Source organism: Oncorhynchus mykiss, chromosome 1 (assembly GCF_013265735.2).
Source record: "Oncorhynchus mykiss isolate Arlee chromosome 1, USDA_OmykA_1.1, whole genome shotgun sequence".
Lineage (NCBI taxonomy): Eukaryota > Metazoa > Chordata > Actinopteri > Salmoniformes > Salmonidae > Oncorhynchus > Oncorhynchus mykiss.
Genome location: NC_048565.1, coordinates 34,609,198 through 34,631,313, shown reverse-complemented (window position 1 = coordinate 34,631,313; position 22,116 = coordinate 34,609,198). Strand labels below are relative to the sequence as shown.

At 41.5% G+C, this 22,116-nt stretch overlaps 1 protein-coding gene and 2 long non-coding RNA genes across 5 annotated transcripts; all 3 read right to left on the bottom strand.

Moving 5' to 3' along the window:
- Window positions 1–875: 875 nt before the first annotated feature.
- Window positions 876–8,888, bottom strand: bend7 (BEN domain containing 7). 2 transcript variants are annotated; one of them, XM_036976539.1, is made up of 10 exons: window positions 8,525–8,888; window positions 7,231–7,308; window positions 6,801–7,139; window positions 6,030–6,511; window positions 5,783–5,890; window positions 5,592–5,709; window positions 5,357–5,470; window positions 5,217–5,261; window positions 3,820–3,870; window positions 876–3,678 (listed from the first exon to the last, which is right to left on the bottom strand). In XM_036976539.1, the coding sequence occupies exons 1-10, from the start codon at window positions 8,592–8,594 to the stop codon at window positions 3,620–3,622; spliced, it is 1,464 nt and encodes a 487-aa protein (XP_036832434.1). In that variant the 5' UTR covers window positions 8,595–8,888; the 3' UTR covers window positions 876–3,619. The 2 variants fall into 2 exon arrangements, with proteins under 2 accessions (XP_036832434.1, XP_036832437.1); XM_036976542.1 differs by having other exon boundaries at window positions 5,217–5,258.
- A 2,298-nt stretch (window positions 8,889–11,186) lies between these two features.
- Window positions 11,187–12,277, bottom strand: LOC110521897. Its single transcript, XR_002473232.2, has 2 exons — window positions 11,613–12,277; window positions 11,187–11,497 (listed from the first exon to the last, which is right to left on the bottom strand). It is a non-coding gene; the product is annotated as an uncharacterized LOC110521897 (long non-coding RNA).
- Window positions 12,278–14,748: 2,471 nt separating this feature from the next.
- Window positions 14,749–19,999, bottom strand: LOC110521894. Of its 2 annotated transcripts, XR_002473231.2 has the most exons (8): window positions 19,913–19,999; window positions 19,574–19,610; window positions 18,220–18,333; window positions 17,814–18,126; window positions 17,450–17,537; window positions 15,587–15,782; window positions 15,361–15,488; window positions 14,749–15,280 (listed from the first exon to the last, which is right to left on the bottom strand). It is a non-coding gene; the product is annotated as an uncharacterized LOC110521894 (long non-coding RNA). The 2 variants fall into 2 exon arrangements; XR_005051594.1 differs by lacking the exon at window positions 19,913–19,999 and having other exon boundaries at window positions 19,574–19,874.
- Between the last annotated feature and the right edge of the window lie 2,117 nt (window positions 20,000–22,116).

Here is a 22,116-nt window from a genome sequence, read left to right as displayed (position 1 = left end):
TCAGAGGAACGGAACTTTTGACTGCAGTCGACTGCATGTTTCTGCAGTTGTTACCAACTTCATCCTGCAGCCATCACTTGCATTGCGGGAGACTATTGCTAACCAATCATTACGGTGTTTTTGTTTGACCCACGCGAATGTGGCCAAAGACATGACGGAAACAGGAAACAACTTTGCCGTGATTCCTGTATACAGTGGATATGTACAAATGAATGTGATATTTGATGCTCTCTCACTGATTGATTGTACTATGTACACACATATGATTTCAGTTTGTGAGTGTGTGTTGTAAGGGTTGGAGCCATGTTTATTTCGACATTACAAAGAAAAATGTTTATAAACAAATGAAACACTGCAATGTGAGCCTTGCTGTTGGAAAACTACATTAGTGTACGACTTTCGGATATCGCAGATACACCTTTCCCGACTTCATTCCGCAACTATTGTCTACAGTCAGTTGCTTTCGCCTTACCAGTCAAACGCACCCAAGATGTTTCCACCTGTCTGTGGTAAGGAGAGGAGGCGTTTGATATGTTCCAACAGAACCAGAATGGTGTTGGGCTCCTGGCAAACACTAGATGGAGAAAATCACTGTTTTAAAAATGTTTAAACTTTTGATGATGTCATCGGGTAGAACTTTTTAACTTTGTATTGGTATTGTGCTGGAGAAAGTGAAAATTAGGTTGGAAAGTGGTGGAATTGCCCTTTAACTCAAACCCTCATTTCACCCCAACACCTTGTACTTGCTCGTTATCAGTTCTGACAATCTCACTTGAACTCATGTTCATAATTCTAGCACGATACTGATATAATCAAAGGTGTTTACAGTGTTTGCTCTCAAAGCAGCACTCATCATCAACTAAAACACAGTACCATCAGATCATATTTAGTTTAATATGTATTATACACAGTCAACTGTACATGTACACAAAGGAGCCTTACATGAAGGTGTTGGCAGGTGGCACAGTGAACACAAATAAAAACAGTACTGTCCTATTGGTCACATTAATAACATAAATGGCACTGAGGTGCATAGTGAGTGGCAGGTTAGAATGCCATTAAGACAACACATTACAGTCTACATGGTATACAAAACCATAACTATTTTAAAAGGCGCAATCCGTACATTTGAGGTTCATAAGTTCAAAGATGTCACCTGGAAGAGATGTTGTTTTTATTTTGTAGGACTGAGGGACTTTACAAGTGCAAAACAAAGAGTTACCAGGAAGTTATCCACCTTTGTTTTCAGATAAACAGTCATAAAGAGACAACAACCCTGCTGAAAAAAACAGCATAGACCAGCACAGTCTAGCGATCAGCCTTCGTTGTGTTTTCGCGGGTGACCAGCAGGATTGGGGTCAATTCCAATTGTATTTCAAATTCAATGCTCAAATTCAAGCAGGAAGTAGAGAATTTACTTGGAATTGCAGCAATCTTCAAACAACTTAATTTGATTTCAATTAGAATTTTGATTGTCGGAATTGGAATTGAACATGAACCTTGGAATGGAATTGGATTGGATTTAGACTGTCTGAACATGAATTGAATTGGAATTGAAGAACAAAACCATCCTTGGAATGGAATTGGAATTGAATTGGAATTGGAAAATAAAAACATCCCAATGAATGGAATTGGAATTTTAAAAATGGTCAAACTTGAATTGTATTATAATTGTGCAATTTACATTTTCTGGACTTAATGCTTTTAGCACACTGGGATATATGCAAATGTGGGCAAATATGAGTGCCAGTTAGTGAACATTGGAATTACCACCCGTGAGTCACCGTGACTGTGTTAGCTAGTGACAGAAACATGGTTTTGTATTTAATTCCTATCAAACCAGTAGCTTTCACCAAGTGAGTGCCTAAGTGAATATAGTACCCTTAAAATGTTACCCTTCATGATAATACATTACATACGGTATCATAAGGCTATACCTCAACAGCCTAGTTTTACCCTAACACAGTGGTCTGAAACTCCTGGTTTGCAGGCCACAACAGGCACAACAGGCATGTCACATTATGCTGGCTTGCAAAGTGATATGTAATATCCAGCCAGCAATTGGAATTTTCAACCTGCATTTGGAATGACTGCCAAGGTAGGGAGAATTGGACAAAGGAAACCACCTAAACCAAGGATGGGCAACTTTGGGTCGGGGTGGGGGCCACAAAAAATCTGAACTCATCATGAGGGGCCCACAGTGGCTTGCGGGTCTGCGTAACCACATCCATACCCACATATGCAGTCAAAGCCGGCCGTAACATTTTAGTGTCCCCGCTGGACAGGAGAAAAAAAACTGAAGTTAATTTCCTGAAATTTTTTTTTGCCACTCTACATATTTTTCCATTGGGCATATAAAATATTTTACAATTTAACAGCTAATTTCCTGCAAATCTTCACATTTTTCCATAGGGTGGAGAGAAATGCAGTTTTTAATATGATATCTGAGGAGAGTGATAAACAAAATCATGTAATTCAACCATGATTACTAAGTTTAGATAGCTGGCTAGACTAATTTAGCAGTCTAAAAAATGTTGGTTGACATGGGATAATTGAGTGACTGTCAGTTACCACATTTCCATCCAGTTTTAATGTGGGTAAAGTCATACCTTATTAAAAAAAATAATCACGTCAGCTGTGAAGGAAACAGGTAGTTTCAGTACAATTTTATAAATGCTGACAGATCATTTGTTCGTTCGACATGGTGGAATCTTTTTGTGTTGGTAAAATTAAGTGGAATTCCACTCTACATTTAGTATTTTTTGCATTACTTAGACAGACACATAGCATTTGCTTGTTGCTGGGAGTGTTTCCCACATGACCTCGACTCTGGACGATCCTCTCATTTCTAACATGAATCTTGTTTCGAACAAGATACGTGAAAAGGGATACATGAACATTTTGGCAATGAGCCCCTTTATCTACTTCCCCAGAGTCAGATGAACTTGTGGATACCATTTTTATGTCTCTGGGTATCTGCTAGCATGTTTTTCAATGATCACCACTGTCCAAAACCCAGCAAAGGCTGGTCACCAGCGAAAAACACAATGAAGGCTTGTCACCAGCGAAAACACAACGAAGGCTGGTCACCAGCATAAACACAACAGATGCTGGTCTGCCAGCGAAAACACAGCGAAGGCTGGTCACCAGCAAAAACACAATGCAGGTAGGTCACCAGTGAAAACACATCGAAGGCTGGTCTGCCAGCATAACCAGCTAGCCCATGCTGGTCAGACCAGCTAGACCATGCTGCTCTTCCAGCATAACTAGCTAGACTTTGCTGGTCAGCCAGCAGAACCAGCTAGACTATACTGGTCAGACTGGTGTGTGTGTGTGTGTGTATTTCTGTGTGTGTCTGTGTGTGTGCATGTGGTGTGCATATGTAAAACAAAACAGTCCATGGAAACTAACTACATTTCACTAACCAACTTATTTTGGTCACTGTTCTGTTTTTTTCTCTACAACCACAATACAATTTTGACATAGCTGTAAAAGAACAATACATCTTCCAAAATGGACTTTCTAAAGTGGCACAACGCATCAAGTTAGTGGAGCAACAAAGACATAAAGTACAGTGCGTTGTATCTTCATTGCAAGTTGTTGATTCACAGCACCGGAATCAATCAGTCACATTCTTCCCCACCTTAACCAAACATGCTGGCTTGTTGTAGTCACAGCCTACAGGACACATTTTCAATTAAAACAGTGTTATATCAAATGTAATTAAATTATCTAATTATAACCTGAGTGTGTGTGTTTCTCTGTGTGTGTGTGTGTGTGTGTGTGTGTGTGTGTGTGTGTGTGTGTGTGTGGTGTTACCTGTTGTTAGAAACTCCCTCTCCTCCCTCTCTCCAGACAGCTGAAGAGATTCTATTGCAAGAATATGATATCACCATAGTTATCAATCCACATTAAAAAATATATTTATTTATTTAACCTTTATTTAACTAGGCTCCCGAGTGGCTCAGTGGTCTAAGGCACTGCATCTCAGTGCTAGAGTCGTCACTACAGACCCTGGTTTGATTTCAGGCTGTATCACAGTTTTGTGTGAAGCAAACATACAGATGTTCAGCATTTACTACGATACTACTGTCAGTGGTGGAAAAAGTACCCTATTGTCATACTTGAGTAAAAGTAAAGATACCTTAATAGAAAATGACTCAAGTAAAAGTGAAAGTCACCCAGTAAAATTCTACTTGAGTAAAAGTCTGAAAGTATTAGTTTTAATATATACTTAAGTATCAAAAGGATAGCCAAAGGCCCACTCCAACACTCAGACATAATTTACAAATGCAGCATTTGTGTTTAGTGAGTCCGCCAAATCAGAGGCAGCAGGGATGAGCAGGGATGTTTTCTTGATAAGTGTGTGAATTGGACCATTTTCCTGTCCTGTTAAGCATTCAAAATGTAAAGAGTACTTTTGGGTGTCAGGGAAATGTCTGCAGTAAAAACTACATTATTTTCTTTAGGGATGTAGTGAAGTAAAAGTAAAGTACAGATACCCCCCAAAAACTACTTAAGTAGCACTTTCAAGTATTTTTACTTAAGTACTTTACACCACTGACTACTGTTAATGTAGAGAGTTTGCTAGTCTCCAGTGTACTGCTGTTCTCATATGAGAGCTGCTGTTAAAGGAGGTGAGCTCAGTCCAGTCTAACACAGTTCAGTACATCCTCTGGACAGTGTCCACATCCCCCACCCTAATGTTACAGAACTTCTGGACTGATACACGATGAGGTAATAGAGAACTACCGACAGACAGAGGGAGAAAGGAGCAGGGTAGACAGAGAGGGAGGGAAGACAGAAACAGATGTGGAGGGCAAAAAAAGAGAAAAAGAGAGGGAGCGAGGGAAATAATAAGAAAGAAAGAGTGCGAGAGAGAAAGATGGGAGACATGAGAAAGAGAGTAGAGGGATTGGTGAAAGAGCGTAGGAGACAGAGGAGAGAGAAGGGGAGTGTGTGTGTGTGTGAAAGAGTAAGTTGAAATAGAGAGGAGCAGGAAAGAGTAGCACCGTGTGAAACGAATTAGCTGACATTTTGGGAGTCTGAGAAGAGAATGTCAAATGTCAGGGGGATCGCCTCACTTAAACATACCGGCCAAGGACAGAGCCATTACACCCAAGGTGCATAAACCAGGGACGGATAGGTGAGCGAAGGAGGGGAAGGGGTAATGTCAGGTGCAGCGACTGTTGTCATGTGTGTGCATATGTGTGTACCTGTGCACGGTCTGTTGAAGATGTCCTGAGGGTCTGTAGCCTCTGCTGAGTCCACAAAACAACAGAGTTTCAGTAAGATACATTCTGAACCCACACACAAACACAAACACACACACACACACACACACACACACACCTACCTCTCTTTAGTCGTCTGCGGGCAAGTTTGATCTGGTCCTGTAGTATCTGGACCCAATCTCGAGGGCCTGGCAGCTTCTCTATTCTGTGAGCTGTGCAGTACTTCTCTGTAAACACTAGACACAGCACGGGAGATTTACAGAAAACCCAACAAAACAAGTAGATATTACATCTCTCTCGCTCCATGCCCGATCTCTCTCCACTCCACTCCACTCTCACGGTTAGTTTCTTTCCTACCTTTAATGGCTCCCACAATGTTCTGGTCCAGTCCTTTCCTTTGGTCGTTCAGACCTCTCTTCCTCTTGCCGTTGGGCAGTGAGTTAGCTAGCGTGGTGTCGTCAAAGAAGGCGCACACCTGTGACCAAGATGGTGTGTCAATCAACATAAATAAAGTGAATAAAGCCAGTGATAAGGTTAATAAGACCCACCAACTTCCTGAAGAGCAGGCTTCCAGAGCGTGTGTAGTTGACCAGGATTGAGTCCAGCTGGGCCTTAGGAATAAACACCTCATAGTCCTCCGCTAGACGCACCTCACTCTGGGGGGAGAAAGAGAGGCATATTCGTCCCACAACAGAGACAGACAGACTGATAGTACACTACCCCCCCCCCCCCCCCCCACACACACACACACACACACACACACACACACACGCACGCACACACAGTGCACCATACCTCTGAGGATTGAAGACCTTTGGGTTGTCTATAGTTAGGATTGTGTGTGTCGTCACCAGGGATGGGCTTGTTCTGCATGGACAGGGTTTGAATGGAGAGCTCGGGTGAGGTGGAGGTAGAAGGTGAGGCAGGGGTGTGCACAGGTCTCTCCAGCTCTCTGCTCCCCCTCTCCCTCCTTCCCCCGGACTCCAGGGGTACACAGGCAGGGGATGAGGGGGGGAGAGGGGGAACAGCTGCCCTCTTGCTGGGTGCGCTCAGTGGAGCAACCTTGTGGACAGGACGTCTCTTGCGGGGTCTGCGACGCGGAGCTGTAGGGACAGGGCAAGGGGGGCAGGGAGGGACCCTGTGCTCCTGCTTCTCCTGGGAACCTTTCTGTGTCTGCATTAGCCTCCTCATGGTGCGTAGCTCCTGTAGAATGGCCTGTAAGGTGCTCTTACAGTTACACATACAGCAGGGAGCCTCTACCACTGCAGGAGCCACATCTGCACGAGAACACACAGACACACACATATACACACACGTGTCATTACATGGGACAAACATTTTGCCCAGGCAGCTCTGACACCCCATGCCTCTGTCTGACTGTTTAAATGACACAAGCTTCTCCACTGTCTCTCTGCCTTACCAGACAGGGACTGATAGAGGCCTCTTTATGATGTCACTGCTCTGTATAATGATGTGGCTGTCTGGTTCTGCAGACATTGTCTGGATGGAGGATAGGCCTTCTGCTCCCTAGACCTCATAAAGAGACCCCCCCCCCCCCCCCATTACCATTAGTTTTGACTGTGCCTTTGGTGGTTGTGTTGAGCATCCTCTGGGTCTTGGAGCGTGTGCCGTATTTTCCAGACCCCTGGCCGTTGGGGACTGGATTGGGTATAGACATGGGACTGGGCTCTGTTTCCCCTGCTGAGCTCCAGACCTGGGGGTCCTCCAGGTCTGGGGACAAAGCAGCCGGCTGCGCCCAGCTCAGGTGCTCCTCCTGGGGCTCCTGTTTGAGGCTGTTTCCCTCTGCTCCCACACGCTGGTACATCCGGCCGGCCTTGTCACTCAGCAAACGCATCATGCCTGTGATCTGTCTCTTAATCTCCACACCCTCATCACCCAACCAGGCTGGGGAGGAAAGAGAGGAGTTAGAAAGAGAGGATGTGTGTGTGTGTGTGTGTATTTTTCCTGACTAAAATAAAGAGCATGAATATCATACCTTCTGGCATGGCAGTATCTTTTGATGCTCCATTGACATGTATATTGACGGCATTGTCAAAACTCCTTGCGTCAAAATCTGTGAAAATAAAAACACCAGAGATCTGTAATATCTAGAGTACAATCAGGGTAGTTCGGTGTAAATCCAAAATAATGACATTAAAATAAATGAAATTATGTTTGTATGACTGATGATAATATACATATGAGGGTTGACATACAATGAATGTACAAAACATTAGGAACACCTTCCTAATATTGAGTTGCACCACCTTTTTCCCTCAGAACAGCCTTAATTCATCGGGTCATGGACTACAAGGTGTCGAAAGCATTCCACAGGGATGCTGGCCCATGTTGACTCCAATGCTTCCCACAGTAGTCTCAAGTTGGCTGGATGTCCTTTGGGTGGTGGACCATTCTTGATACACACAGGAAACTGTTGATCGTGAAAGAGCCAGCTGCGTTGCAATTCTTGACATACTCAAACCGGTGTGCCTGGCACCTATACTCCTTTCAAAGACACTTCAATCTTTTGTCTTGCCCATTAACCCTCTGAATGGCACACATACAAAATCCATGTCTTAAATGTCTCAAGGATTAAACTTCCTTCTTTAACCTGTCTCCTCCCCTTCATCTACACTGATTGAAGTGGATTTAACAAGTAACATCAATAAGGAATCAGATTTCACCTGGATTCCCCTGGTCAGTCTATCATGGAAAGAGCAGGTGTTCCTAATGTTTTGTACACTCAGTGTATGTATGAAAACATTGCATTCCTCTGTCTAGGCCCACATCATACACTATGCTATGGTAATTATGTGGGCTGTGATGTAAACCAATGATTCTCCACCCTCCTCCCATTCAGCCCAGAATCCACCACCTGTGGGTGGTATTGTATGACGAAATCTTTCTCACTAAAAACACTCTCTCAGCTCTCAGAAAGATTATTCTCACTAGTTCACAAAAAAAGTGCCCTAAAGGCTAGACAAATACAAGAGTAAAACACATAAAATAATATTATAATCATATTCTGTACAAAATCACTGATCCACTGCCTAAATGCTCTCTGGATTTTCTTAGTTCGTTGCGTTGGTTGAATTTCCTTTTTTAAATACTCACTCACCTATCTATTTTTTGTCAACCATGACGAGTGAGTTATACATGCATAACAGGTACATACCTATGTACTGACGTAGCCATCTCTATCCTATTGTTTACAGTGTAGCACTGACTTGCTCACAGCGCCAGACGTTCACAGACACACAGACAGACACGCAGTCTCCCGTATCCCCTACCTTGCTCTTGCTCATGGACCAGTTTGAAGCTCTGAGATTTCCTTCTTCTTTTCCTCTCGCTAAACTCCATCTTTACAGGATCTGTGTGTTGAAGAGCCGAGGATGCCTCATCAGAAAGCGAAGCGCGCAGTGCATCCGCACACAGAAGATCACTGACCGTCTGCCCTAATAATGCTCCGTTAAAATTCGCCTTCAAGATCTTTTATAGTTCCATCAAACATTCACTCTGTAAAAGCTCTTCAAATAATAACTGAGGAACTAATTACTGTTTTTCATCACAGTCATCTTTTAAATGGGTTGTCCTCAGAGGGCTGTCCGTTTTTTTGGCTATGTAAATAAATAAATGACTTAATTCTTACAAATTCGTCACATCTATGCCTTTGCGCCACCTGATGGTCGCAACAATCCAGTTCTCTGCTATATTCAGGAATGGAGGGTCAACACTTAAATGATAATGCCCGAGACGCCGGCTTTGTCTCCGGCCTAACAACACCAGTGCCAATATATTCTTCAAACAGCGGCTTCTCGGGCATTATCACTTAAATAACAATTGAAAATATTAATAGGATTGAGAAATTAGAATTGCTACATCAATATATTATATTATATATTCTGTTGGCAATAGAGTATTGTTCTGTCTTGTGATGTAAATTATTTTATAAGACTTGATTATTCAGTCTTAATAACACATTCTTAATTTCATATTATTATAATTTTATTTTTCAACACTGTTGGCTCCTGCTACATTAGGTAAGAGTTTTGGTGAACGATGTTCACGGCTGCGATTTCGGATTTTCTGGAACCCGATTTACAGTGGCTAATTATACATATATTTCTGCACGTGTGTGATTCTTATGTAGCTGCTGCCTAGCTAGAAACAAGTACTTGGCCCAATCGTGGCCCTATTCTGGCGAGCCAGAACTGATTTAATCAGTCGAATCCGGGTGCTTTTTTGTATTTTTTATTTACCTAGGCAAGTCAGTTAAGAACAAATTTGTATTTACAATGACGGACAAACCCTAACCCTGAAGACGCTGGGCCAATTGTGCGCTGCCGTATGGGACTCCCAATCAAGGCCGTTATGATACAGCCTGGAACCAGGGTCTGTAGTGACGCCTCTAGCACTGAGATGCAGTGCCTTAGACCACTGCGCCACTCTGGAGTCGGTATCTTGCCAGAATCCCATCAGAAGTGTACCGATGCAAAGTCATATTAATAAATTCATACTAATTATTAATATTACCCATCCACCCCCCCAAAGTCGGCATGGTGTTGGTCCAGTAGACGACACTCAATGCTGACTCAGCTGATCATGCATTCACCCAACCGAGTGTGGCCTGAGTCCTGGTGCTAGCTGGGTGCCCAAGTAGGTGCTCAGTGCACCCACTGCTCCGCTGCCTCTTCCCCTTATTGACACGGAGGGGGAAACTTCATGTTGTACACTAAAGATATGGTCAACATGTTCGATATATGCATTCCATGGCTCAAGAGTGATTTTTTCTCATGTTGTAGCCTACACAAAATACATGATAATGTTCTTACAAACTTTATTGTAACAGTATATTTAGGCAAGAATATCAAACACAAGCAAGACACATACAGGCAGTCAAAATAGCGATTATTTTCTATACGATTTTATTTCGGTATTACTGGGCTATATTGTTAAGCAATAAGGCATTTGGCCTATTTACCACAGCTAAGGGAGTGCCTGGATACAGCACTTAGCCGTGGTATATAGGCCATTTACCATTAACACCCGAGGTGCCTTTATAAACCGGTTACCAACACAGTATGGCAAGGAACTACACATCTAAATTGAAAATGTTGCTTTAATAAATCAATTCCGCCAGAAAAAGTAGTCCGGACAAAAGTCTCATTACTATGCAACAACCACAGGCTAGCTAGCAAGCTTACATTAAATGTAAGCAAAAACCGAGCATTAGCGCCACTTCTAAAGTGACCAACACATTCAAATGATTTATTCATGTTGATCTGAATGTTGCTATTTATTGTGTACAAATGAAAAAAATTGTCCTATGTTATCGTTTGCTGCTGGAAATGGAAGCTGCTGCTGTGCTTTCTGAGAATAATGCTTCCAGATTTGGCCTCCAGTACCTTTGAAGAGAGATTGCGAATCTGTGTCCTCTTGACAGAGTATTCCTCGCGCCTATAGTCAAGAACCCGCACAGGAGATTTTAGCATGTATATCTGGATGGCGCAAAAAAACACGTGGGATGCATGGCGGCAAAGCCACTACACAACACATGAATTGCATTATAACGGTGACAAACGGTGCCCACAAACTGGTAGGGCCTACATAAAGCTGTCCCAACAGCAGAGTCCCAACACATTCCTACTGCTAAACCTGGCTTTCAGCTGAGCCTTGTCTGGCAGCGAAACAGTTCATTCAGCCTCATTTAATGCCTTTAAAAATGCATAGCTAATATGGCAGACTTGCTGAAACAAATGTGGTTTCTACTGACATTTGGGATGTACAAATTATGGTATAAGAGTATAAGACTACACCCTGAGGAGAAGCAACCCGTAATTTCGATTAAGACGTTCACGTATTTTTTACTGCCAATCACACCACCACAGAAAGCACCGCGCTAGGCTGAAACGCCTGCATTTTGAGCTGCCTTACGCAAGAAAGCAAGAGACCATGTTTGTATGCGGCTTTATTAACTCAATTACATTTTTTTTTGTTACATTGTTTGCAAACTGATATAACATATTAATGCCAAAATAACAAGCAAAACAGGCAAGCCCCGCACCCCCTAAAAATAAAAAAAAAGTGTGTCGGTCAAAACAGGTGGGGCTGCTCCACCTGTCCTGAATGACGGGTCGCCATTGATCACCCGACAGTTTCTGAACCACGGTGGTTCGGAGGCAGTGGTTTGTTTAAATCTGCGACGGGACAGGTATTTTGCAGGGGTGAGGGTGGTCACTCCCATCGGCTCGTCTTTTGTGTACCTGAAACATATAATACAAAATAACGTGAACTAATAGTTAGGCCTACAACACTACCGGTTATATTGTCAGGGTACGTTAGAATGATTTAACTAGCTAGCGTTAACAGTTAACTTACATATGTATCAGTTCACTGGTGGGCAGCTTTGCTGAGCCCCTCTTTCCTCAACTTTTTAATTACGCCGACAGACACATTGTTGGTTGCTCGTTGTGAATTTGGTGTCCTTCTGTCTACTCCATTCCAGACTAAGGGGGGTCGTTGATGTCTCGGCTCAAACCAGCTCAGAGTCCAGCGTAACGTTAGCTGCTAATCCTATATTATTCGCCATACATGTTTCTCACAAAACCATGAAAGTAGCATAGAATGACGTTCGGTTCCGTTTTAGTTGTATTCCCAAACTCACAATGTATCCCATGTTCTGCACACCAGTCAGTGAAGCAGGAAAGTGCCCATTTAGTTTGTTTCGGTTTCTATGAAGTTGATCGAAAGGCTTATTTTCTACACCGGCATGTCGAACTATTGTTGATGTTGCCATTTTATCGACGTGAAAAGGCGCAACGATATCAAGGTGACAAGCCTAAACAGTCAAAGTCATGGTATACCGTCTCACACACAGCTAAATGCTGTTTTAGCCAATCAGCATCCAGTATCCAAATATGCGTGATCAATATTTATTTCTAGGCAATGTAGTAAACTATAGCCTAATCATATGTAGGAAGTACATGTCCTATGAAAGCTAACTGCCCCGTGCTTCTCCGCCCATGCATAGGCAGCCTACTCTATTTCATTGAGACCACACATATACTAGGGCACTTGATCTCGCACGCCCAACGAGGAGAGGTAGGCTACTTACTGTAACTTGAAGCAGCGAATTCTGATTGTGTAAATAATTTGACAAAGATGTGCTTTTAATACAACAGGTAGGCTAACGCATAGAAAGCAGAAATACGAACATTTTCAAATAATCTACGGGACAACAATATATTTGAATCGCAAAATTGCCCGCTCCCAACTGCAGCATGAAAAATGCCAACCATGCCGCAATGATCTCTGTTGGGAACCGCAGGTACTACAGCACTCTACTACCGTGGCCCTAAAGTAGGCAAACAACCTTTCAAAAATAATAGGCTGCTAAATTTGGTAAAAGGCTTCAAAATATTTTAAAGGCCTATAAAATGCTAGAACATATTTCAGAGTCCTGCAATATCTGGTAAAAGGCAGCAAAATATGCCGGCCTGCTAGTTTATTAAAATGCTGCATAATATTTCAAAGGCCTGCAAAATTTGGTAAAAGTCATGCTAAATATTTTAAAGGCCTGCAAAATGATTTATAGGCCAGCAAAATATTTCAAAGGCTTTAAGAAGCATTTGACAATGGTCTGACAATGGTCTGAGTACATGTGTTTTGTTCATAAAGTCACTCTTGGGTCATCCCCAGAGAACAGTTTGAAAATCCACTTTCTCAGTGAGGCAAAAACGGCAACTGACGAGCACTAAATGATTCCACAAAACCAAAACAGGCAATGTTTACCAAGATTATCTCCAGTTACTTGGACAATACTGCCATGTATACGACCACTGAAGAAGGGAACTTCAATACCCTCAGTCTCAAGCACTTTCAAATCACTTACTATTGGCTTAAGAATGGAATCAAATCCATGCATTTTAAGGTCCTGATATGGAAGAGTGCACTTAAGGGAATATTTACCAAAATGTAATTAAACTTTGGGCTAAAATTATTCAAAGTATACTCAGCAAAAAAAGAAACATCCTCTCACTGTCAACTGGGTTTATTTATGAACATAAGATTCAACAACTGAGACAAAATGAACATTTTCCACAGACATGTTACTAACAGAAATGGAATGTGTCTCTGAACAAGGGAGGGGGGGGGGTCAAGATCAAAACTAACAGTCAGTATCTGGTGTAGCCACCAGATACATTGAGTACTGCAGTGCATCTCTTCCTCATGGACTGTAACAGATTTGGCAGTTCTTGCTGTTAGATGTTACCCCACTCTTCCACCAAGGCACCTGCAAGTTCCCGGACATTTCTGGGGGGAATGGCCCTAGCCATCACCCTCCGATCCAACAGGTCCCAGACGTGCTCAATGGGATTGAGATCCAGGCTCTTCGCTGGCCATGGCAGAACACTGACATTCCTGTCTTGCAGGAAATCACGCACAGAACGAGCAGTATGGCTGATCGCATTGTCATGTTGGAGGGTCATGTCTGGATGAGCCTGCAGAAAGGGTACCACATGAGGAAGGAGGATGCCTTCCCTGTAACACACAGCATTGAGATTGCCTGCAATGACAACAAGCTCAGTCTGATGTTGTTGTGACACACCGCCCCAGAACATGACGGACCCTCCACCTCCAAATCGATCCCGCTCCAGAGTACAGGCCTCGGTGTAACGCTCATTCCTTCGACGATAATTGCGATTCTGACCATCACCCCTGGTGTGACATAACCGCGACACCGAAGAACACTTTTTGCCAGTCCTGTCTGGTCCAGCGACGGTGAGTTTGTGACCATAGGTGACGTTGTTGCCGGTGATGTCTGGTGAGGACCTGCCTTACAACAGCCCTACAAGCCCTAAGGCACATTCACGCAGATGAGCAGGGACCCTGGGCATCTTTCTTTTGGTGTTTTTCAGAGTCAGCAGAAAGGCCTCTTTAGTGTCCTAAGTTTTCATAACTGTAACCTTAATTGCCTACCATCTCTAAGCTGTTAGTGTCTTAACGACCATTCCACAGGTGCATGTTCATTAATTGTGCATGTTCATTAATTGTTAATTGAACAAGCATGGGAAATGGTGTTTAAACCCTTTACAATGAAGATCTGTGAAGTTATTTTGATTTTTACAAATTGTCTTTGAAAGACAGGGTGCTGAAAAAGGGACGTTTCTTTTTTTGCAGCGTGTATATACCTCCCAACTTGTGAATACCCTTTTTTGATCCCAATGGATTAGCAGTGTCAAAGTCATCATAAAATAGTTGAATTTGCCATGCATTTTTCTCTTTAGAAAAGAGAGGATGTCTCTTCATATACATTTACATGTAAGAGCGGTCGCTTTAGCTTGACTCTCTCGAACTGTTTCTTCCATGGAAGTTACAAAACTATTTATAGTCGTCTGACCTACACCTGCAGTTGTGCAATAGCAGACGCACACATATCAAGTGTGTTCTTGTTAGATATTGGTACTACATGGTTACAACTAGAACTTGAAGGAAAATCAGCATGACTTGGCTGATTATCAACTGCTGTATTAGTATCCAAGTTAGCGTAACAACATTTGATAGTCTCTGGAATGTGCCCTGTTCAAATGCTTCCTAAAGCCTGAAAATGTACCAAATACACAACATTAATCTGCTTGACCACATTTTAGTCTAAGAGTTCTAACAGGGAACGTTCCATGCATCAACTTGAGATGCCTCACGAGCAAGTTGGTACTTCCATGACTAGCTTGGCAAACAAAACATATCATCATAACTTAAATCGGCATTAGTGCAGGAGTCTAGCTCTGAGCTCAGAAACCATTGGAGTCTCCTTAACCTTCCCAATGTCTATGTTGTACACAGTTGTCTGTATGAAGGTGTACATGTTGCGCAGCATTGTACTGTAAGCAGTACCAAAAACAAAGTGAGTCTTAAAGCTCTTCGAAGGCACCAAGATGATGAAGTAAGCATGAAAGCTGCTCTTCCTGGTCCTGACTGCAAGAAGATATGGTTGGCGGCTCTGGTCAATCGCGTCAAGGTGCTCCTGGATACATACTGGTTCCTGCCTGAAGACGACAAAAATGAACACCATTAGTTCATCATAACGTCTGCAGCACTGTCCATGACTAAGAATACCAATACAAACCTTTTGGAATATCACAAGATGCTGTTCAGCTTGGGATGCAGACATCATGCCTTGTCTTTTGCAGCCTTGTGATGAAGGAATAATCAAATGGAGCAGGAGAAGGATGGAGGAAAGGTCACCGTTCCATCCTAAACAAAGAAGAGATCCTGATTTAAAATGGTAAATTCCATCATCAGTGACACTAACATTTCAGAGTTACTTGAAATATAAATTATGATCATCTAACCATCAGCATTCGCGTCAGCTCCCTCATCAACTGCAAATTCTGCTATCTGGATCAGCTCCTGAAGTTCAGCTCCCTGATTGGCCTTGCTTAGGGTCTTGCTTAGCATGATGATCTTTTACTTGAATGTAGTTGGCCACCTCTCCAAAAACTTGGCTGATGTCCCCTCTCCAAACAGCAGCACAAAATCCAATTCAATCTGAAACAAATAAGACAAAGAACAAAACATTCGGTTTGTGCAAGTCAATTTCTTTCTCACAAAACATTCCATTTTAACCTCAGAGTTGAGTAAATCGCCAGCCTACACATTAATTTAACTACTATTACAGAAGTGTTGTTTTTGTTTAAATTTACTGGCATCTGGCAATTTATACAACTTAACATTATTATTATTTTTTTAAGTCTTAAAAGCTCTTCACATCCAGAAAGCGTGGAAATTTGGTTAGGAGGGTGGAGCATTTACTCGGGTCATCTTCTTCCTGTACTCAAAGGTCAATTTCATCTTCTGTTTCTTCATCGGAAGAATGCTTCACAAGAGAAACCGGTCTTCACTCAGGGTAGGCAAAGTGGATGGACTGGACTCCCTCTCAGCAGTTGGTCCTCCATAGTATAGTTGAGGGGGCCGTTTCTCAGATGAAGCCAAAATCCTCTGAACGGTTTTGATTCCATACGAGAGGTACCCTTCTCCACTATTAGGGTCATAATAATGTTCCTTAACTTCTTGCGTCGAGCAATCCTGTATCCGGGAGCGTAATCATAGCCTCAAGCTCATTACCATAACGCAACGTTAACTATTCATGAAAATCGCAAATGAAATGAAATAAATATTGGCTCACAAGCTTAGCCTTTTGTTAACAACACTGTCATCTCAGATTTTCAAAATATGCTTTTCAACCATAGCTACACAAGCATTTGTGTAAGAGTATTGATAGCTAGCATAGCATTAAGCCTAGCATTCAGCAGGAAACATTTTCACAAAAATAAGAAAAGCATTCAAATAAAATCATTTACCTTTGAAGAACTTAGGATGTTTTCAATGAGGAGACTCAGATAGCAAATGTTCAGTTTTTCCAAAAATATTATTTGTGTAGGAGAAATCGCTCCGTTTTGTTCATCACGTTTGGCTAAGAAAAAAACCCGAAAATTCAGTCATTACAACGCCAAACTTTTTTCCAAATTAACTCCATAATATCGACAGAAACATGGCAAACGTTGTTTAGAATCAATCCTCAAGGTGTTTTTCACATATCTATTCGATGATAAATCATTCGTGGCAGTTTGGTTTCTCCTCTGAACCAAATGGAAAAATGTACGCAGCTGGAGATTACGCAATAATTTTGACCGAGGACACCAAGCGGGCACCTGGTAAATGTAGTCTCTTATGGTCAATCTTCCAATGATATGCCTACAAATACGTCACAATGCTGCAGACACCTTGGGGAAACGACAGAAAGTGTAGGCTCATTCCTGGCGCATTCACAGCCATATAAGGAGACATTGGAACACAGCGCATTCAAAATCTGGGGCACTTCCTGTATGAAATTTCATCTTGGTTTCGCCTGTAGCATTAGTTGTGTGACACTCACAGACAATATCTTTGCAGTTTTGGAAACGTCAGAGTGTTTTCTTTCCAAAGCTGTCAATTATATGCATAGTCGAGCATCTTTTCGTGACAAAATATCTTGTTTAAAACGAGAACGTTTTTTTATCCAAAAATTAAAAGAGCGCCCCCTATATCGAAGTTAAGAAAATGACTAATCTTACTAATCTTGAAAGAAAAAACAAATAACCAAGTCCCATTTGCTCAGACACCATACCAGACGAATTAAACGCAGATGCGCTTTAACAGTTGAAATCTATACTTACATATCCATTTGTGGTGTAGGGATCCTTCAGGTATGGGAACAAGGAGATGATGCAGACGTTTTTCCTCACACTGCGCGGTGGTGATGTCCTGACAATATAATGTTACGTTTAGGCGGCAATCAGAATCTCCACAAGCAGAATTGGTCCCCAGTCAGCTAAATATCAGGAGTGATTTTTGAATCAGTATCATGCCCATCGAGTTTAATACAAGATAATTATTCTACCAATAGCAGTGGATGGTCAGCAGTAGCCTAACCAATTATGTGACTGAGATACTGATACAGAAGTCATTTTTAACATTCAGCAGATATTGGAGCAAGCAATGCTCAAAAATTCTCATTATGAATCTTTCCTTTAAACTTACCCATAAGTCTCATCGCTGAAACAAGAATGTTGATCATCTTTCGTCTGGTGCAGTCAGTCAGGTTTTTAGTTTTGAAGTATTTCTTGATGACACCCTCTCCACCAGACTTTTTCTTCAGTATGCTCTCTATTAGCTTTGATGGCAAGTGAATTGAAGAATGAATTACAAACATACTTTTTTTGCTTCTTCATCAGATCTTTGATGCTGTGCTGTCGTGAGGAGCTTCCATCACTCAAAATGATTGCATCATCCAACTCATGGTCTGAACCACACATTACAGAACTGGCAGAGACAGGACTCATCAGGGAAGATTCTGAAATACACGATGACAATACAGGCATGTCAAATGTATGGCTATATTGAAAGTGATGCCACAAGTAGTCAAGACTTGAAAACCAGCACATACCTTTAGCATCAAACACCAAGATCTGGCCATTTCACCACCTCATCAACTTTAGTTCCAGACCCATCATACAGCTTTGCCTCTGATAAACTAATGGGATCTCAAATTTCAGGAAAGCTGTGACAAACATTAAAACAACAACCTCCAATTAGAATTGCAATCGTAATGGTAAGAGTACTCAGACTGACTTGGATGAAAAAGCATTACATTTGTATTTCAATCATGACACATTGTTAGAGTTGCGTAAATTCGAATCTGGTATCAGGATAAATATAACAATGAGTCACCGATTGTATACTATGTATTTTTTATTAGCTAAGTAATAAATGGCAAATGCAACTTTCGTATATACGGGCTCACTGTAATACCACGCAGGGCAGAACAGAGAACTGACAAGATGTATGTAAACAGTGTTCTTATACTGTGATAGACATTGTCCCAACCCGTCTGTTGGCCTATCACAGTAGAGGCTGGGCGTAGCTTAAACTTGCTCAGCCTATCGCAGGCGCTCATGCGGGTCCCCGCCTCTTGGTTTCTTGGAGTCCTGCCTCCATCGATGTATAGATTCCTACTGTTCTGGTATCACCCCCTAGTTATAACAGTTGCTCAGTTCCTGCTATTATGTTGTTCAGTATTTTTCCATCTCAGTTAAACCTGGTGATGACCACCCCTCCCTATCACAACTTTGTAAGATACAGCAAGTCACACCATGTGCTCAATATTGTTACATACAAACACAAGGACAAAGCATCTGCTGGGCTGTTATCTACAGTTTTGCAACATGCAGGTCACACCATGTTACTCAGTTCTTGTCACACACAAACAGGTAAGTAGCAAGCAGTTGTTTAATCTCATAATGATGCTCCAGTGCACAAATGCAGACACCTCACACAACCAACATCAGATCATATTTAATCATATATATGGTAATGGCTATAATGTAAAATACAGAATCCCACAATATCATGATGACTGCAAACATTTACCAATACTCCTTTACTTAGCAATGTTATTTAAAAATATGTTCTGAAAATATTGGATCATGACCAGAACTTGTCTGATATTACTTAAAGCAGGTCCCAACTACAGCAAAAAGACTATTCCACTCACATTCACTGTCCCGAAATGTGGACATGGCCTAATTAGTCCAGTAAAATACACTCGTAATTCCAGCTAGTCACTATATAATGTTGTCATGTTCTAGGAGCAGTCTTACAAGACCGCCAAAATGAACTGGTGATAAAGTGAGTGGAAAACGCAGTTAGCTAGCTGCCGATGCAATGGCCACAATATTTATCTATAAGCATCACCCACAAGTCGAAAATGCAGTTATAATTTGGCTAAATAAACAACTCACCTTAAATCAGATTAGTCCTCAATATTTTTGTAAGCAGCTGAAATAAAGAGAACAAACTAGCATGAGGCTAAAAAAAACCTGGTGCTGAAGTGAGACGCGCCCACGGAACCACCACGTGGAGCAGACCAACTTGCACAGGACTGGAGCAAGCTAGTTAGCTAACGTTAGCATGCTATCAAAGACGTGCAAAAAGTGAAACGCAAGTAACTCTAACATTAGCTACACACACACAATCAAAACTGTTACTTTTTATGTCACACGGCAGTCTGACAACCAAGTATCAAGTATTTAAATTAAAATAGCAAAATAATATCAGTGAATTAATTGTTTAAAACTCACTTGTTGTGGGACAAATTAGGATTTTGTTGATCCAACAACTGTGTCGAGAAAAGGACATTTGAACGCAGAAACTGAACTTATGGGCGGGGTTGTGATGCTGTTTACACTTACTGAGTAAATGTCTATTCTAATAGAGTAAAATTGTATACCTTAGCAATTAACACCAGTTATCAGCACTGACGCTAGGAGTCATTTGGCACTGCCAGTTGCTAAAACAACTCTATGGGAGTCGATCAGTTTTGTCACAGTGAATATAACACAGGTGATTTTACTGTGTATAGTAAGTACTCTACTGTACTTTTCTTTACTTTAGTGTTATGTACTATACTTTTATTTACTCTACTGTTCTGTACTGTACAGTATATAGCGCTGGGAATTACCAGGGACCTCACGATACGATATTAGCGTAATACTTACAATGCCTTCAGAAAGTATTCATACCCCTTGACTTATTCCATATTTTGTTGTGTTACAGCCTAAATTCAAAATGGATTAAACTGATGTTTTTCTCACCCATCTACACACAATAACCCCATAATAATAAAGAGAAAACATGTTTTTTGAAATTGTACAGAAATATCTCATTTACATCATTATTAACACCCCTGAGTGAATACATGTTAGAATAACATTTGGCAGCGATTACAGCTGTGAGTCTTTCTGGGTAAGCCTCTAAGGGCTTTGCACACCTGGATTGTACAATATTAGCACATTATTCTTGTAAAAATAATTCAAGATCTGTCACTGAACCAGGTTTTCCTGGTTTTCCAGTGACCACCATGATTGAAAATACAATAATATAAGCGTGGTACTCAGTGATGTGTTGTGTTGTATTTGCCCATCCTGTTTGCCTTATTGCAAACAGGATGCATGTTTTGGAATATTTGTATTCTCTACAGGCTTCCTTCTTTTCACTCTGTTATTTAGATTAGTATTGTGGAGTAACTACAATGTTGTTGATCCATCCTCAGTTTTCTCTGCCATTAAAGGTACAGTGCCTTGCGAAAGTATTTGGCCCCCTTGAACTTTGCGACCTTTTGCCACATTTCAGGCTTCAAACATAAAGATATAAAACTGTATTTTTTTGTGAAGAATCAACAACAAGTGGGACACAATCATGAAGTGGAACGACATTTATTGGATATTTCAAACTTTTTTAACAAATCAAAAACTGAAAAATTGGGCGTGCAAAATTATTCAGCCCCCTTAAGTTAATACTTTGTAGCGCCACCTTTTGCTGCGATTACAGCTGTAAGTCGCTTGGGGTATGTCTCTATCAGTTTTGCACATCGAGAGACTGACATTTTTCCCATTCCTCCTTGCAAAACAGCTCGAGCTCAGTGAGGTTGGATGGATAGCATTTGTGAACAGCAGTTTTCAGTTCTTTCCACAGATTCTCGATTGGATTCAGGTCTGGACTTTGACTTGGCCATTCTAACACCTGGATATGTTTATTTTTGAACCATTCCATTGTAGATTTTGCTTTATGTTTTGGATCATTGTCTTGTTGGAAGACAAATCTCCGTCCCAGTCTCAGGTCTTTTGCAGACTCCATCAGGTTTTCTTCCAGAATGGTCCTGTATTTGGCTCCATCCATTTTCCCATCAATTTTAACCATCTTCCCTGTCCCTGCTGAAGAAAAGCAGGCCCAAACCATGATGCTGCCACCACCATGTTTGACAGTGGGGATGGTGTGTTCAGCTGTGTTGCTTTTACGCCAAACATAACGTTTTGCATTGTTGCCAAAACATTTTTTTCAATTTTGGTTTCATCTGACCAGAGCACCTTCTTCCACATGTTTGGTGTGTCTCCCAGGTGGCTTGTGGCAAACTTTAAACGACACTTTTTATGGATATCTTTAAGAAATGGCTTTCTTCTTGCCACTGTATAGGCACTGTATACTTCCAGATTTTGGCGATGAGGCCTTTTATCTACTTCCCCAATGTCAGATGAACTAGTGGACACCCTTTTTATGCCTGTTTCCAGTAGAAAGGAAGTTAGTTTCGTGAGCCAATGCTAACTAGCGTTAGCGCAATGACTGGAAGTCTATACAGTAGGTACAGTGCATTCGAAAAGTATTTAGACCCCTTCCCCTTTTCCACAATTTTTGCAAATGTATTAAAAATAAAAAAAACTTACATCACATTACATTAGTATTCAGACCCTTTACTCAGTACTTTGTTGAAGCACCTTTGGCAGCGATA

Coding starts and splice junctions, on each gene's coding strand:
- bend7 (XM_036976539.1), bottom strand. CDS start 8,594: ATGGAGTTTAGCGAGAGGAAAAGAAGAAGGAAATCTCAGAGCTTCAAA. Junction 5,262..5,356: donor CCGCAGACGACTAAAGAGAG/GTAGGTGTGTGT, acceptor TTGTGGACTCAG/CAGAGGCTACAGACCCTCAG. Junction 3,871..5,216: donor CTTCAACAGACCGTGCACAG/GTACACACATAT, acceptor TTCTTGCAATAG/AATCTCTTCAGCTGTCTGGA.